General features: G+C 54.0%; 1 protein-coding gene across 3 annotated transcripts; it reads left to right on the top strand.

Annotated features, from left to right (window-relative positions):
• The first annotated feature begins 682 nt into the window (after positions 1–682).
• On the top strand, positions 683–15,744 carry TRMT1 (tRNA methyltransferase 1). 3 transcript variants are annotated; one of them, XM_038742041.1, is made up of 17 exons: positions 683–711; positions 3,210–3,428; positions 6,533–6,588; positions 6,774–6,874; positions 7,019–7,206; positions 7,301–7,416; positions 10,238–10,350; positions 10,432–10,580; positions 10,666–10,749; positions 10,829–10,898; positions 10,986–11,120; positions 11,858–11,943; positions 13,298–13,406; positions 13,485–13,561; positions 13,711–13,830; positions 15,424–15,535; positions 15,628–15,744. In XM_038742041.1, exons 2-17 carry the CDS (start codon positions 3,289–3,291, stop codon positions 15,724–15,726), a joined length of 1,755 nt encoding a protein of 584 aa, XP_038597969.1. In that variant the 5' UTR covers positions 683–711; positions 3,210–3,288; the 3' UTR covers positions 15,727–15,744. The 3 variants fall into 3 exon arrangements, with proteins under 3 accessions (XP_038597969.1, XP_038597968.1, XP_038597970.1); XM_038742040.1 differs by having other exon boundaries at positions 689–711; positions 3,193–3,428; XM_038742042.1 differs by having other exon boundaries at positions 693–711; positions 3,223–3,428.
• The last annotated feature ends 1,833 nt before the right edge of the window (positions 15,745–17,577 follow it).

Raw genomic sequence — 17,577 nt, 5'->3', positions numbered from 1 at the left:
CTGAATGACTGTGGAGTTCCAGCCCTTCACACACAGGAAGCACTCGGTGAATGTCAATCAAGGGTATTTATTGAGTGCTCAGTATGTAAAAAGAAGAGAAGGTTGTCAAGAGAAGCAGCATGGCTCAGTGGAAAGAGCCCGGGCTTTGGAGTCAGAGGTTGTGGGTTCAAATCCCGACTCCGCCACTTGTCAGCTGGGTGACTTTGGGCAAGTCACTTCTCTGGGCCTCAGTTACCTCATCTGTAAAATGGGGATGAAGACTGTGAGCCCCCTGGGGGACAACCTGATCACCTTGTAACCTCCCCAGCGCTTAGAACAGTGTATTGCACATAGTAAGTGCTTAATAAATGCCATTATTATTATAAACCCCACTGCTCCCAGTTCTGATTCTCTTCAGAGGCCGTACCCTCCTCCTCGCACCTTTTTGACCCTCCCGCCGTCCCGTCCCTCCGCCTCGGCTTGGCGGCTCGCGGCCATCCGATTGGTCCCCGCCGGCGCCGCCGTCACCTGATTGGCTCCCGCCGGATTCAACATGGCGGCGCGCGGTGGCCGGATTCAACATGGCGGCGCGCAGTGGCCGGAGCCAACATGGCAGCGCGCAGTGGCCGGAGCCAACATGGCAGCGCCCAGGCGACGACGCGGGAAACGTGCGTGACGTGACGTGGTGACGTCACCCTGACGGAAAGACGCCGCCAGGACTGGCAGAGGACGGTGAGCAGGACTCTTTCCCTCATTCACTCATTCGTATTTATTGAGCGCCTATTGTGTGCAGAGCACTGTACTAAGCGCTTGGAAATAATAATAATAATAATGGTGGTATCTACGAAGCGCTTACTAAGTGCCGAGCACTGTTCTAAGCGCTGGGTAATCAGGTTGTCCAACGTGGGGCTCCCAGTCTTCATCCCCATTTTCCAGATGAGGGAACTGAGGCACAGGAAATAATAATAACAATAATGTTGTTGTTTGTTAAGCGCTTACTATGTGCCAAACACTGTTCTAAGCGCTGGGGTGGATACCAGCAGATCGAGTTGGACACAGTCCCTGTCGCACGTGGGGCTCCCAGTCTTCATCCCCATTTGACGGATGAGGGAACTGAGGCCCGGAGAATCAATCAATCGTATTTATTGAGCGCTTACTTTGTGCAGAGCACTGTACTAAGCGCTTGGGAAGTCCAAGTTGGCAACATATAGAGACAGTCCCTACCCAACAGTGGACTCACAGTCTAAAAGAAGCGAAGCGAAGTGACTTGCCCAAGGTCCCACAATCAATCAATCAATCGTATTTATTGAGCACTTACTATGTGCAGAGCACTGTACTAAGCGCTCGGGAAGTACAAGTTGACAACACATAGAGACGGAAATAATAATAATAATGGGGGTATCTGCGAAGCGCTTACTAAGTGCCGAGCATTGTTCTAAGCGCTGGGTAATCAGGTTGTCCAACGTGGGGCTCACAGTCTTCATCCCCATTTTCCAGATGAGGGAACTGAGGCACAGGAAATAATAATAATAATAATAATAATGTTGGTGTTTGTTAAGCGCTTACTATGTGCCAAGAACTGTTCTAAGTGCTTGGGTGGGTACCAGCAGATCGAGTTGGACACAGTCCCTGTCTCACGTGGGGCTCCCAGTCTTCATCCCCATTTGACGGATGAGGGAACTGAGGCCCGGAGAATCAATCAATCGTATTTATTGAGCGCTTACTGTGTGCAGAGCACTGTACTAAGCGCTTGGGAAGTCCAAGTTGGCAACATATAGAGACAGGCCCTACCCAACAGTGGGCTCACAGTCTTAAGCGAAGTGAAGTGACTTGCCCAAGGTCCCACAATCAATCAATCAATTGTATTTATTGAGCGCTTACTATGTGCAGAGCACTGTACTAAGCGCTTGGGAAGTACAAGTTGGCAACACATAGAGACGGAAATAATAATAATGGTGGTATCTGTGAAGCGCTTACTAAGTGCCGAGCACTGTTCTAAGCGTTGGGTAATCAGGTTGTCCAACGTGGGGCTCCCAGTCTTCATCCCCATTTTCCAGATGAGGGAACTGAGGCACAGGGAATAAGAATAATAATGGTGGTGTTTGTTAAGCGCTTACTATGTGCCAAGCACTGTTCTAAGCGCTGGGGTGGATACCAGCAGATCGAGTTGGACACAGTCCCTGTCGCACGCGGGGCTCCCAGTCTTCATCCCCATTTGACGGATGAGGGAACTGAGGCCTGGAGAATCAATCAATCAATCAATCGTATTTATTGAGCGCTTACTTTGTGCAGAGCACTGTACTAAGCTCTTGGGAAGTCCAAGTTGGCAACATATCGAGACAGTCCCTACCCAACAGTGGACTCACAATCTAAAAGAAGCGAAGCGAAGTGACTTGCCCAAGGTCACACAATCAATCAATCAATCGTATTTATTGAGTGCTTACTATGTGCAGAGCACTGTACTAAGCGCTTGGGAAGTACAAGTTGGCAACACATAGAGACGGAAATAATAATAATAATGGGGGTATCTGCGAAGCGCTTACTAAGGGCCGAGCACTGTTCTAAGCGCTGGGTAATCAGGTTGTCCAACGTGGGGCTCACAGTCTTCATCCCCATTTTCCAGATGAGGGAACTGAGGCACAGGGAATAAGAATAATAATGGTGGGAATAATAATATTAATGGTGGTGTTTGTTAAGCGCTTACTATGTGCCAAGCACTGTTCTAAGCACTGGGGTGGATACCAGCATATCGAGTTCTAGACTGTGAGCCCACGGTTGGGTAGGGACCGTCTCTATGTGTTGCCAACTTGGACTTTCCAAGCACTTAATACAGTGCTCTGCACACAGTAAGCGCTCAATAAATACGATTGAGTGAATGAATTATTATTATTATAATGAGAAGGAGCGTGGCTCAGTGGAAAGAGCCCGGGCTTTGGAGTCAGAGGTCGTGGGTTCAAATCCCCGCTCCGCCAATTGCCAGCTGTGTGACTTTGGGCAAGTCACTTAACTTCTCTGGGCCTCAGTTACGTCATCTGTAAAATGGGGATGAAGACAGTGAGCCCCCCGTGGGACAACCTGATCACCTTGTAACCTCCACAGCGCTTAGAACAGTGCTTTGCACATAGTAAGCGCTTAATAAATGCTATCATTATTATTGTTATTATTATAGTAAGCGCTCAGTAAATAGCACTGCTGTCCCGCTGCCGGGGGCAGCCTTTGATGCCCTGCAGGTTCCCGTTCCAGGTGTGGCGGGGAGCCCGCGGTGCCCTGAGGCTCGGACCAACCGGGAGACGGCGGACCACCCTGGCGATGGTGGGCGAAGCCGGGCACGCGCCGGAGGCCGGCGGCGACGGCGAGGCCGTTGTCACCGAGGGCGCCGCCAGGATCGTCTTTCCCAGCGCCAACGAGGTGTTCTACAACCCCGTCCAGGAATTCAACCGCGACCTGACGTGAGTGGGCCCCGGGCCTCAGTTTCCCTCCCCGAGTCGTCCCCTTCCGGCGGGTTGGGTGGCTGAGAGATCTAGACTGCGAGCCCGTTGTCGGGTAGGGACCGTCTCTTTATGTTGCCAGCTTGGACTTCCCAAGCGCTTAGTCCAGTGCTCTGCACACAGGAAGCGCTCAATAAATACGATTGAATGAATGAATGAATGCACACAGGAAGTGCCCAATAAATATGATTGAATGAATGAATGAATCCTCCGCAGAGCGTGGCTTGGGAAAGGAAGTTGGCGAGCGGTCGGAGGTGACTGTCCTGCCGTCGGGCGGGTGAGGGGGTCCCGGGGCCGGGAGACCACATTCAGTCATTCGATCATATTTATTGAGCGCTTACTGTGTGCAGAGCACTGGACTAAGCGCTTGGGAAGTCCAAGTTGGCAACATATAGAGATGGTCCCTACCCAACAGCGGGCTCACAGTCTAGAAGGCTTTTCATTCATTCATTCATTCACTCAATCGTATTTATTGAGCGCTTACTGTGTGCAGAGCACTGGACTAAGCGCTTGGCAACATCTAGAGATGGTCCCTACCCAACAGCGGGCTCACAGTCTAGAAGGCTTTTCATTCATTCATTCAATCGTATTTATTGAGCGCTTACTGTGTACAGAGCACTGTACTAAGCGCTTGGTAAGTCCAAGTTGGCAACATATAGAGACGGTCCCTACCCAACAGCGGGCTCACAGTCTAGAAGGCTTTTCATTCATTCAGTCATATTTATTGGGCGCTTACTGTGTACAGAGCACTGTACTAAGCGCTTGGGAAGTCCAAGTTGGCAACATATAGAGACGGTCCCTACCCAACAGCGGGCTCACAGCCTAGAAGGCTTTTCATTCATTCATTCATTCAATCATATTTATTGAGTGCTTACTGTGTGCAGAGCACTGGACTAAGCGCTTGGGAAGTACAAGTTGGCCACAGATGGAGACGGTCCCTACCCAGCAGCAGGCTCACAGTCTAGAAGGGGGAGACAGACAACAAAACAAAACATATTAACAAAATGAAATAAATAAATATGTACAAATAAATTAAATAAATAGAGTAATAAATATGTAGAAACATATATACATATATCCAGGTGCTGTGGGGAGGGGAAGGGAAGGAGGTAAGGCGGGGGGTGATGTGGAGGGGGAGAAGCAGCGTGGCTTAGTGGAAAGAGCCCGGGCTTTGGAGTCAGAGGTCATAGGTTCAAGTCCCGGCTCCACCACTTGTCAGCTGTGTGACTTTGGGCAAGTTACTTTACTTCTCTGGGCCTCAGTGACCCCATCTGCAAAATGGGGATGAAGACCATGAGGCCCCCGGGGGACAACCTGATCACCTTGTAACCTCCCCAGCGCTTAGAACAGTGCTTGGCACCTAGTTAAGCGATTAATAAATGCCATCAGCATTAGGGGGAGAGGAAGGAGGGGGCTGAGTCTGGGAAGGCTAAAACAGTGCTTTGCACATAGCTAAGCGCTTAATAAATGCCATCATCATTGGGGGAGAAGAAGGAGGGGGTTTAGTGTGGGAAGGCTAAAACAGTGCTTTGCACATAGTTAAGCGCTTAATAAATGCCATCATCGGGGGAGAGGAAGGAGAGGGCTCAGTCTGGGAAGGCTAGAACAGTGCTTTGCATGTAGTTAAGCGCTTAATAAATGCCATCATCATTAGGGGGAGAGGAAGGAGGGGGCTCAGTCTGGAAAGGCTAGAACGGTGCCTTGCACGTAGTTAAGTGCTTAATAAATGCCATCATCATTAGGGGGAGAGGAAGGAGGGGGCTCAGTCTGGGGAGGCTAGAACAGTGCTTTGCACATAGTTAAGCGCTTAATAAATGCCATCATCAGGGGGAGAGGAAGGAGAGGGCTCAGTCTGGGAAGGCTAGAACAGTGCTTTGCACGTAGTTAAGCGCTTAATAAATGCCATCATCATTAGGGGGAGAGGAAGGAGGGGGCTCAGTCTGGGGAGGCTAGAACAGTGCTTTGCACATAGTTAAGCGCTTAATAAATGCCATCATCATTAGGGGGAGAGGAAGGAGGGGGCTCAGTGTGGGAAAGCTAGAACAGTGCTTTGCACATAGTTAAGCGCTTAATAAATGCCATCGGGGGAGAGGAAGGAGAGGGCTCAGTCTGGGAAGGGTAGAACAGTGCTTTGCATGTAGTTAAGCGCTTAATAAATGCCATCATCATTAGGGGGAGAGGAAGGAGAGAGCACAGTCTGGGAAGGCTAGAACAGTGCTTTGCACGTAGTTAAGCGCTTAATAAATGCCATCATCATTAGGGGGAGAGGAAGGAGAGAGCGCAGTCTGGGAAGGCTAGAACAGTGCCTTGCACATAGTTAAGCGCTTAATAAATGCCATCATCAGGGGGAGAGGAAGGAGAGGGCTCAGTCTGGGAAGGCTAGAACAGTGCTTTGCACGTAGTTAAGCGCTTAATAAATGCCATCATCATTAGGGGGAGAGGAAGGAGGGGGCTCAGTCTGGGGAGGCTAGAACAGTGCTTTGCACGTAGTTAAGCGCTTAATAAATGCCATCATCATTAGGGGGAGAGGAAGGAGGGGGCTCAGTCTGGGGAGGCTAGAACAGTGCTTTGCACGTAGTTAAGCGCTTAATAAATGCCATCATCAGGGGGAGAGGAAGGAGAGGGCTCAGTCTGGGAAGGCTAGAACAGTGCTTTGCACGTAGTTAAGCGCTTAATAAATGCCATCATCATTAGGGGGAGAGGAAGGAGAGAGCGCAGTCTGGGAAGGCTAGAACAGTGCCTTGCACATAGTTAAGCGCTTAATAAATGCCATCATCAGGGGGAGAGGAAGGAGAGGGCTCAGTCTGGGAAGGCTAGAACAATGCTTTGCATGTAGTTAAGCGCTTAATAAATGCCATCATCATTGGAGGAGAGGAAGGAGGGGGCTTAGTGTGGGAAGGCTAAAACAGTGCTTTGCACGTAGTTAAGCGCTTAATAAATGCCATCATCGTTAGTGGGAGAGGAAGGAGGGGGCTCAGTGTGGGAAGGCCTCCTGGAGGAGGTGAGCTCTCAGTAGGGCATCTAAGGGACCACATCCCCGCCTCCCCCTCTCTCCTCCCGTCCAGTTGTGCGGTCATCACGGAGTTCGCCCGCCTGCAGCTGGCCGCCAAGGGCATCCGGGGTGAGTGTCCACCGTGGCTCCCCGTCGCGCTTCCCGACGCTCTCTCCACCCAAGTTGGTCCTGCCCCCGGAGGCAAAGGCTTCTGGAAGGCGACCTAAGGAAGGCCTCCCGGAGGCGGCGGTTTCCCCGTTGGGGGCCGTCCCTGACGGAGCACCCCCTTCTCCTCTCGGGGGGGGGCTCCCCAGTCATCGTGCCCGGGGAGGACAAGCCGGCCGAGGAGGACGGAGGAGCCGGGGTCCCCGCCGGCGAAGGGCGCAAGACGGCGGCTGTGGGAGAGATTTGTGAGGTGCCGGGGGCCGGGCCGGGCTGGGGAAGGGGGGGGGGGGGTCTCTGATTTTGGGGGGGGTCTCCGTCCTATCCGAGCGCCGTCCACGGCTGGCCGGCGTCGCACTGACCCCGACCACCTGTCCGTCCGTCCGTCCGGGAACAGGAGGGTCTGCGGGTTCTGGAGGGGCTGGCAGCCACGGGGCTGCGCTCCATCCGCTTCGCCCGCGAGGTGCCGGGACTCCGGGCCGTGGTGGCCAACGACGCCTCCGCCCGGGCCGTCGAACTCATGACCCGCAACGTCCAGCTCAACGCCGTGGCCCACCTGGTGCGGCCCAGCCTGGCGGACGCCCGGTACCCGCCGGGGCCGGGGGGCGGCGAGGGCGGCGGGAGCGGGGCGGCGATGGAGCTGGCGCTCACCCGGGCGCCTCGCCCCCGGTGCCCGCAGGACGCTGATGTCCCAGCACCAGGCGGGGCCGGAGCGCTTCGACGTCATCGACCTGGACCCCTACGGCAGCCCCTCTCCCTTCCTGGACGCCGCCGTACGGGCCGTTAGCGAAGGAGGTAAGTACCCCCGGCCCCCAGCCTGCCCCTGGCTTCCCACGCTGGTGGTCTTCCCCCTCTAATCATAGTATCAATCAATCGTATTTATTGAGTGCTTACTGTGTGCAGAGCACTGTACTAAGAGCTTGGGAAGTACAAGTTGGCAATATATAGAGGCAGTCCCTACCCAACAGTGGGCTCACAGTCTAAAAGGCTATAGTAATCGTGGTATTTCTTAAGCGCTTACTATGTGCCGGGCGCCATACTGGGCGCTGGGGTGGACACGAGTAATAATAATAACGATGGCATTTATTAAGTGCTTACTATGTGCAAAGCACTATTCTAAGCGCTGGGGAGGTTACAAGGTGATTCATTCATTCATTCAATCATATTGAGTGCTTACTGTGTGCAGAGCACTGTACTAAGCGCTTGGGAAGTACAAGTCGGCAGCATATAGAGGCGGTCCCTACCCAACAGTGGGCTCACAGTCCAAAAGGCTATAGTAATCGTGGTATTTCTTAAGCGCTTACTATGTGCCGGGCGCCGTACTGGGCGCTGGGGTGGACACGAGTAATAATAATAATGATGGCATTTATTAAGTGCTTACTATGTGCAAAGCACTATTCTAAGCGCTGGGGAGGTTACAAGGTGATTCATTCATTCATTCAATCATATTGAGCGCTTACTGTGTGCAGAGCACTGTACTAAGCGCTTGGGAAGTACAAGTCGGCAACATATAGAGGCGGTCCCTACCCAACAGTGGGCTCACAGTCTAAAAGGCTATAGTAATCGTGGTATTTCTTAAGCGCTTACTATGTGCCAGGCGCTGTACTGGGCGCTGGGGTGGACATGAGTAATAATAATAACGATGGCATTTATTAAGTGCTTACTATGTGCAAAGCACTATTCTAAGCGCTGAGGAGGTTACAAGGTGATTCGTTCATTCATTCAATCGTATTTATTGAGTGCTTACTGTGTGCAGAGCACTGTACTAAGCGCTTGGGAAGTACAAGTCAGCAACATATAGAGGCAGTCCCTACCCAACAGAGGGCTCACAGTCTAGGAGGGGGAGACAGAGAACAAAACAAAACAGATTAACAAAATAAAATAAGTAGAATAACTATGTACAAGTAAAATAAATAGAGTAATAAATACGTACAAACATATATACATATATACAGGTGCTGTCGGGACAGGAAGGAGGTAAGGCGGGGGGGATCAGGTTGTCCCCCGGGGGGCTCCCAGTCTTCATCCCCGTTTTCCAGATGAGGGAACTGAGGCCTAGAGAAGTGAAGTGACTTGCCCAAAGTCACACAGCCGACAGTTGGCGGAGCCGGGATTTGAACCCATGACCTCTGACTCCAAAGCCCGGGCTCTTTCCACTGAGCCACGCTGCTTCTCGGGATGGACACAGTCCCGGGCCCACGTGGGGCTCACAGTCTCAATCTCCGTTTTCCAAACGAGGAAACTGAGGCCCAGAGAAGTGAAGTGGCTTGCCCAAAGTCCCATAACAGGTGAGTGTCGTGGCTCAGCGGAAAGAGCCCGGGCTTGGGAGCCAGAGGTCGTGGGTTCTAATCCCGGCTCCACCATTTGTCAACGGTGTGACTTTGGGCAAGTCACTTCACTTCTCTGAGCCTCAGTTACCTCATCTATAAAATGGGGGTGAAGACAGTGAGCCTTATGGGGGACAAGCTGATCACTTTGTATCCCCCCCAGCGCTTAGAACAGTGCTTTGCACATAGTAAGCGCTAACAAATGCCATCATTATTACTTGGGCAAGTCCCTTCAATTCTGTGCGCCTCAGTGACCTCATCTGGAAAATGGGGATGAAGACTGTGAGCCCCACGGGGGACAAGCTGATCACCTTGTTTCGCCCCCAGCACTTAGAACAGTGCTTTGCACATAGTAAGCGCTTAACAAATGCCATCATTATTATTTGGGCAAGTCCCTTCAATTCTGTGCGCCTCAGTGACCTCATCTGGAAAATGGGGATGAAGACTGTGAGCCCCATGGGGGACAAGCTGATCACCTTATATCCCCCACCCCATGCATAGAGCAGTGCTTTGCACATAGTAAGCGCTCAACAAATGCCATCATTATTATTTGGGCAAGTCCCTTCAATTCTGTGCGCCTCAGTGACCTCATCTGGAAAATGGGGATGAAGACTGTGAGCCCCACGGGGGACAAGCATAGTAAGCGCTTAACAAATGCCGTCATTATTATCTGGGCAAGTCCCTTCAATTCTGTGCGCCTCAGTGACCTCATCTGGAAAATGGGGATGAAGACTGTGAGCCCCACGGGGGACAAGCATAGTAAGCGCTTAACAAATGCCATCATTATTATTTGGGCAAGTCCCTTCAATTCTGTGCGCCTCAGTGACCTCATCTGGAAAACGGGGATGAAGCCTGTGAGCCCCACGGGGGACAAGCTGATCACCTGGTTTCGCCCCCAGCGCTTAGAACAGCGCTTGGCACATAGTAAGCGCTTAACAAGTACCACCGTCATAGGAGGCGGGTCCTTTTGACTCCCAGGCTGGGCCGCAGCCGCCACGCCGTGCTGCTGCTCGTTGGGGGCGGGGAACGTGCCTGCCTGTTGTCGTCATCATCAACCATCATCAATCGTATTTATTGAGCGCTTACTGTGTGCAGAGCACTGTACTAAGCACTTGGGAAGTACAATTTGGCAACGTATAGAGACAGTCCCTACCCAACAGTGGGCTCACAGTCTAAAAGTCTCTCTAAAAGCGCCTGGGAAGCCGTCCTCTCCCAGGCGCTCAGCGCAGTGCTCCGCGCAGGGTAAGCGCTCGGGTAAACTGAGCGAACGCCCGCGTCCCGCCCCTCAGGCCTACTCTGCGTCACGTGCACGGACATGGCCGTGATGGCGGGCAACAGCGGGGAGACCTGCTACAGCAAGTACGGGGCCATGTCTCTCAAGAGCCCGGCCTGCCACGAAATGGTGAGCGCGGGGCCCGGGGTGGGCGGGGCGGGCGGCGGGGCCCCCCGCCCCCCGTGCCTCAGTGTCCCCTCCCCGCCCCAGGCGCTGCGCATCGTGCTCCACAGCCTGGATCTGCGTGCCAACTGCTACCAGCGCTACGTGGTGCCCTTGCTGGCCATCAGCGCCGACTTCTACGTCCGCCTCTTCGTCCGCGTCTTCACCGGCCAGGCCAAGGTCAAGGCGTCCGCCAGGTGAGGCCCCTCGCGTGCCCCCCCGTCTTCGGTCTCGCCGGCCCGTCGATCCCCCCCGACTTCAACCCCGCCCGTGCGTCCCCAGCAAGCAGGCCCTCGTGTACCAGTGCGGCGGCTGTGGCACTTTCCACCTGCAGCGGCTGGGCAAGGCTAGCAGCCAGGGCAACCGGTGAGTAGCCGGGCGGGCGGCGGGCCGGGGGGCGCGACCGGGGAGAGGACCCCCTCAACCCCGGCCGCTCCGCCCGCAGCGTCAAGTTCTCGGCGGCCAGCGGCCCCCCCGTCGGCCCGGCCTGCGAGTTCTGCCAGCAGCGGCACCAGGTGAGAGCGGGCACCGCGCCACCCCGGGATCCCCCTCCACCCTGCCGCCTGCCCGCCCGTGCCCACCCGTCCCCCCACCATCCACAGCTCGGGGGGCCGCTGTGGGCCGAGCCCATCCACGACGCGGACTTCGTGGGCCGCGTCCTGAGCGCCGTCAGCCAAAACCCCGGACGCTTCCACACGGCCGCCCGGATCCAGGGCGTCCTCAGCATGGTGTCCGAGGTAAGTGCCCGCCCCTCCTACCACCCTCCCCTCCCCTACACCTGAGCGGGCCGGGCGTCACTCGACGGGTGGCATTTATTCACTTCCCTTCTCTGGGCCTCAGTCCCCTCCTCCGTAAAATGGGGATGAAGACGGTGAGCCCCCCGTGGGACAACCTGATCACCTTGTAGCCCCCCCTCAGCGCTTAGAACGGCGCTTTGCATCATCATCATCATCATCATCATCAATCGTATTTATTGAGCGCTTACTATGTGCAGAGCACTGTACTAAGCGCTTGGGAAGTACAAATTGGCAACATATAGAGACAGTCCCTACCCAACAGTGGGCTCACAGTCTAAAAGGGGGAGACGGAGAACAAAACCAAACATACTAACAAAATAAAATAAATAGGATAGATATGTACAAGTAAAATAAATAAATAAATAGATAGAGTAGGAAGCGCTTAACAAATGCCATCATCGTCATCATTTATTGAGCGCTCGCTCCGGGCGAACAAATGCCATCGTCGTCATCGTTTATTGAGCACTCGCTCCGGGCGAACAAATGCCATCGTCGTCGTCATTTATTGAGCGCCTGCTCTGGGCGAACAAATGCCATTGTCATCATCATTTATTGAGCTCTCACTCCGGGCGGGAGCGCCGTCCTGGGCTCCGACGGGCAGGGGGTGGAAGGACGTGAGATTTGGGGCACCCATGGGGGTCAGGAAATCACCCGTCCCTGCCGTCCCCCGCACCCAGGAGCTGAGCGACGCACCCCTCTACTACACGCTGACCCAGCTGAGCAGCACCCTCCATTGCAGCACCCCCTCCCTGCTACAGTTCAGGTGCGTTGGGGGGCTTGGGGCGGGGTGGGGCGGTGGGATCGGGGTCACCTGTCAGCCTGGGGGGGGTTCTATTAATTTTATTTTGTTAATATGTTTTGTTCTCTCTCCCCCTTCTAGACTGTGAGCCCACTGTTGGGTAGGGACCGTCCCTATATCAATCAATAGTATTTATTTTTTTTTTTAATGGCATTTATTAAGCGCTTACTATGTGCAAAGAACTGTTCTAAGCGCTGGGGAGGTTACAAGGTGATCAGGTTGTCCCACAGGGGGCTCACAGTCTTAATCCCCATTTTCCAGGTGAGGGAACTGAGGCCCAGAGAAGTCAAGTGACTGGCCCACAGTCACACAGCTGACAAGTGGCCGAGCCGGGATTTGAGCCCATGACCTCTGACTCCCAAGCCCGGGCTCTTTCCATTGAGCCACGCTGCTTCTCCTATTTATTGAGCGCTTACTGTGTGCAGAGCACTGGACTAAGCACTTGGGAAGTACAAGTTGGCAGCATCTAGAGACAGTCCCTCTCCAACAGTGGGCTCACAGTCTAGAAGGGGGAGACAGAGTAAATAATAGAGTAATAAATATGTACAAGACTTCCCAAGCACTTAGTGCAGTGCTCTGCACACAGTAAGCGCTCAATAAATACGATTGATTGAGTGACTGATTAACACATTGAGCCCCCCCCTTCCTCTCCCTCTCCATCCCCCCCGCCTTACCTCCTTCCCTTCCCCACAGCACCTGTATATATGTTTGTACGTATTTATTACTCTATTTATTTTACTTGTACATATCTATTCTATTTATTCTGTTGTGTTAATATGTTTGGTTTTGTTCTCTGTCTCCCCCTTCTAGACTGTGAGCCCACTGTTGGGTAGGAACCGTCTCTATGTGTTGCCAACTTGGACTTCCCAAGCGCTTAGTGCAGTGCTCTGCACACAGTAAGCGCTCAATAAATACAATTGAGTGATAGGTTAGCACACTGAGCCCCCCCTTCCTCTCCCCCTTCCCCTCCCTCCATCCCCCCCACCTTCCCTTCCCTTCCCCACAGCACCTGTATATATGTTTGTACGTATTTATTACTCTATTTATTTTACTTGTACATATCTACTCTATTTTATTTTGTTAATATGTTTGGTTTTGTTCTCTGTCTCCCCTTTCTAGACTGTGAGCCCACTGTTGGGTAGGGACCGTCTCTATGTGTTGCCAACTTGGACTTCCCAAGCACTCAGTGCAGTGCTCTGCGCACAGTAAACGCTCAATAAACACGATTGATTAGTACAGTGCTCTGCGCACAGTAAGCGCTCAATAAATACGATTGATTGAATGAATGAACGAATGACCCCCGCTCACCCTCCCGCAGATCGGCAGTGCTGCATGCCGGCTATCGCGTCTCCCTGTCCCACGCCTGCAAGGACGCCGTCAAGACGGACGCCCCCGCCTCGGCCCTCTGGGACATCATGCGCTGCTGGGTGAGGGGCCGGGGGGCGGGGGGCCACGGGGCCGCGGCCGGGGGGTGGCCCGGGCCCTGACCGCCTGCCCGCCCCCAGGAGAAGGTGAACCCCGTCAAGCGGGAACGACTTTCCGAGACCAGCCCGGCCTTCCGGATCCTCGCCACGGAACCCACGTGAGGGGCGGGCCCGGGGGGGGGATCCCGGTATCCCCAGCGTCCCACCTCAGTTTCCCCCCGGGAGGGGCCGAGGCCGGAGAAGGGCGGGTCCCCGGAAACCAGCAAGCACCCCGCCTCAGTTTCCCCCCTCGGGCCCCCTCCCCCAGGCTGCAGGCGGATTTCTCCATCCGGGCCGACGCCAACCCGAGCTCCCGCCAACGCAAGCTGAAGCGCTTCCAGGTCAACCCCGAGGCCAACTGGGGGCCCAAGGCCCGCGCCCGCCCAGGGTGAGCGTCCGGCCGTGGGTGGAGCGGAGCCTAGTAAGCTCTCCGCTCGGCGGAGAGTCGGTCAATCCAGCCACCAGTGCTATTTATTGAGCACCTCCTCAGGGCAGGGCACTGCACTCAGCACAGGGAACGGCCCTAGACGGCGCTGACCGTTCCTCCGTCCACCCTTCCATCCATTCGGCGGGGCTTAACGGAAGGAGCCCGGGCTTGGGAGTCGGAGGTCACGGGTTCTAATCCCGGCTCCGCCGCCCGTCAGCTGTGTGACCTTGGGCAAGTCACTTCACTGGGCCTCAGTTCCCTCATCTGGAAAATGGGGATGAAGACTGGGAGCCCCCCCCCCGTGGGACAACCCGATCACCTTGTAACCTTCCCAGCGCTTAGAAGCAGCGTGGCTCAGTGGAAAGAGCCCGGGCTTTGGAGTCAGAGGTCATGGGTTCAGATCCCGGCTCTGCCAATTGTCAGCTGGGTGACTTTGGGCAAGTCACTTCACTTTTCTGGGCCTCAGTTCCCTCATCTGTAAAATGGGGATGAAGACTGCGAGCCCCCCATGGGACAACCCGATCACCTTGTAACCTCCCCAGCGCTTAGAACAGTGCTTTGCACATAGTAAGCGCTTAATAAATGCCATTATTATTATTATAGAGAGGCAACATGGCTCAATGGAAAGAGCCTGGGCTTGGGAGTCAGAGGTCATGGGTTCTAATCCCAGCTCCGCCACATGTCTGCTGTGTGACCTTGGGCAAGTCACTTAACTACTCTGAGCCTCAGTCCCCTCATCTGTAAAATGGGGATTAAGACTGTGAGCCCCACATGGGACAACCTGATCACCTCATAACCTCCCTAGCGCTTAGAAAAGTACTTCGCACATAGTAAGCACTTAACTATTGCCGTCATTATTATTATTACTATAGGAAGCACTTAACAAATACTGACACTATTACTATTATAATAATAATAACAATATTGATGGTGTTTGTTAAGCGCTTACTATATGCAAAGCACTGTTATTCATTCAGTCATTCAATTATTTATTGAGCACTTACTGTGTGCAGAGCACTGTACTAAGTGCTTGGGAAGTCCAAGTCGGCAACACATAGAGACGGTCCCTACCCAACGGCGGGCTCACAGTCTAGAAGCGGGGAGACAGACAACGAAACATATTAACAAAATAAAACAAATAGAATAGTAAATATGTACAAGTAAAATAGAGTAATAAATCGGTCCAAACATCTATCCAGGTGCTGTGGGGAGGGGAAGGAGGTAGGGAAAAAGGGGGTTTATCTGGGAAGGCCTCCTGGAGGAGGTGAGCTCTCAGTATTCATTCAGTCAGTCGTATTTATTGAGCGCTTACTGTGTGCAGAGCACTGTACCAAGCACTTGACGTCCACTCCCTCTGGTCTGTCAATCAATCAATTGTATTTATTGAGCGCTTACTGTGTGCAGAGCACTGGACTAAGCGCTTGGGAAGTACAAGTTGGCAACATATAGAGACAGTCCCTACCCAACATCCCTCTCTCCATCCCTCTCTCCATCTCCCGGTCCATCCGTCCCCCCCACCGTCCGTCCCGCCCCCGTCCACCCGTGTTTCCCCAGAGGGAAGACCCAGGCCCTGGAGGAGAAGAGGCAGCAGCATCAGAACAAGCGAAAGGAGGCCGGCGGGGCCAGCGACCGGCTCAAGGCCTTCCCTTGCAAGAAGTTCAAGCAGGTCAGTGTCCACCCTTGGGGGGCCGGGCCCGCCTCCCAGGACCCCCATGCGTCCCCCTCATCCTTGACCGGTCTCGTCGTCTCTCCCCGCAGGGAGCCTGCACCCTGGGCAGCGACTGCTGCTACTCCCACCCGGCCCCCGCCGGCCCCGGGGACAACCTGAGCGCGGGGCCGGGCCGTCCAACCCATTAAAGGCTGAGCGGTGGTCAAGCGTGGTGTGTGTGTGTGTGTGTGTGTGTGTGTGTGTGTGTGCGCGCCCTGGCGCTGTCACGTTGTGGGCAAGAAGAAGACGGAGCCGGAGGCCGGACCAGGGCGAGTCGGAGCGGGCACCCTGAGACCCCTCTCCTCCCCGGCACGGACCGGGCCTCGGCTCCCGGCCGCCCAGACCGGCTTCGGCCCGACGGGGCTGCCCGGTTGGAGGACGCGTCGCTCGGCTCACGCCCCCGGCCTCGGGGCGGAGGGCACGGCCGAGCCAGGGAAGACCCCAAGGAGTCCGGCCTGAGCTTCCGGAGATCTCGGAGCACCCGAAATTGGGGTCCCTCCCCCCCGCCAGGCTCGGGGAGAGAGCGATGCCAGCAGGGGCCGGCCCCCCTCCTCCGTTCTCTAATTCCGGCCCCGTGGGTCACCTGCCCGCTGGGGTGGATGCACAGATGACCCAGATTCTCCCCGGGTAATGATCCAAGCAGCCCCATGGGCACCCTACGGCAGTCTAAGCGTATTTATTGAGCGCTCGTCGTGGGCCGAGCACTGTACTAAGCACTTGGTAGTGCTAAGTACCACCAACACATTCTCTGCCCTCAGTGAATTTTGAGTCTAGAAGGGGGAGACGGACGTGAATATAACATCAGTGATAGAGACCCAGGAATCTCGGGGTTGGGGATTGGGGCCGTAGATTCCATCAGCTGCTTCGGGGCGTCGTGGATTCGAGTCAGGACAGAAATTCATTCATTCAATTGTATTTATGGAGCCCATTGGGGCTTACTGTGCGCAGAGCACTGTACTAAGCGCTTGGGAAGTACAAGTTGGCAACAGATAGAGACGATCCCTACCCAACGGCGGGCTCGGAAAAATGAAACACTGGCTGTCGGGGACGGGGGAGGGAAGCGGGGAGGGCAGCCCGGAAGAGGCGAGCTTTCAGGAGGGCTTTGAAGATGGGGACGGCCAGGCCGACGATACTTAGCGTGGTATTTGTCGCTCAGTCAGTGGTATTTACTAAACGCTTACCGCATGCAGAGCAGTGTGCTAAGCGCTCGGGAGAGTCCCATATAGCAATATAACAGACACATTCTCTGCCCACAGTGAGCTTACAGTCTGGAGGGGGAGGCGGACGTTAATAGAAATAAAGGAATGACGGAGCTGGACGTAGGTGCTGTGGGGTTGGGAGGGTGGATGATGATGATGATGGCATTTATTAAGCGCTTACTATGTGCAAAGCACTGTACTAAGCGCTTGGGAAGTACAAGTTGGCAACATATAGAGACGGTCCCTATTCATTCATTCATTCATTCAGTCGTATTTATTGAGCGCTTACTGTGTGCAGAGCACTGGACTAAACGCTTGGGAAGTACGAGTCGGCACATATAGAGACAGTCCCTACCCAACGGCAGGCTCACAGTCTAGAAGGGGGACACAGACAACAATCTATCAATCGTATTTATTGAGTGCTTACTGTGTGCAGAGCACTGTACTAAGCGCTTGGGAAGTCCAAGTTGGCAACATATAGAGACAGTCCCTACCCAACAGCGGGCTCCCAGTCTAGAAGGGGGAGACAAACAACAAAACATATTAACAAAATAAAATAAATAGAATAGTAAATGTACAAGTAAAATAGAGTAATTAATATGTACAAACATATATATATATATATATATATATATATATATATACAGGTGCTGTGGGGAGGGGAAGGAGATGAGAGGTGGATGGGGAAATATAATAATGGCATTTATTAAGCGCTTACTATGTGCAAAGCACTCTTCTAAGCGCTGGGGTAGATACAAGGTGATCAGGTTGTCCCACGTGGGGCTCCCAGTCTTCACCCCC

Source organism: Tachyglossus aculeatus, unplaced genomic scaffold, assembly GCF_015852505.1.
Source record: "Tachyglossus aculeatus isolate mTacAcu1 unplaced genomic scaffold, mTacAcu1.pri SUPER_34, whole genome shotgun sequence".
NCBI lineage: Eukaryota > Metazoa > Chordata > Mammalia > Monotremata > Tachyglossidae > Tachyglossus > Tachyglossus aculeatus.
This window is presented reverse-complemented; position numbering and strand designations above follow the sequence as displayed.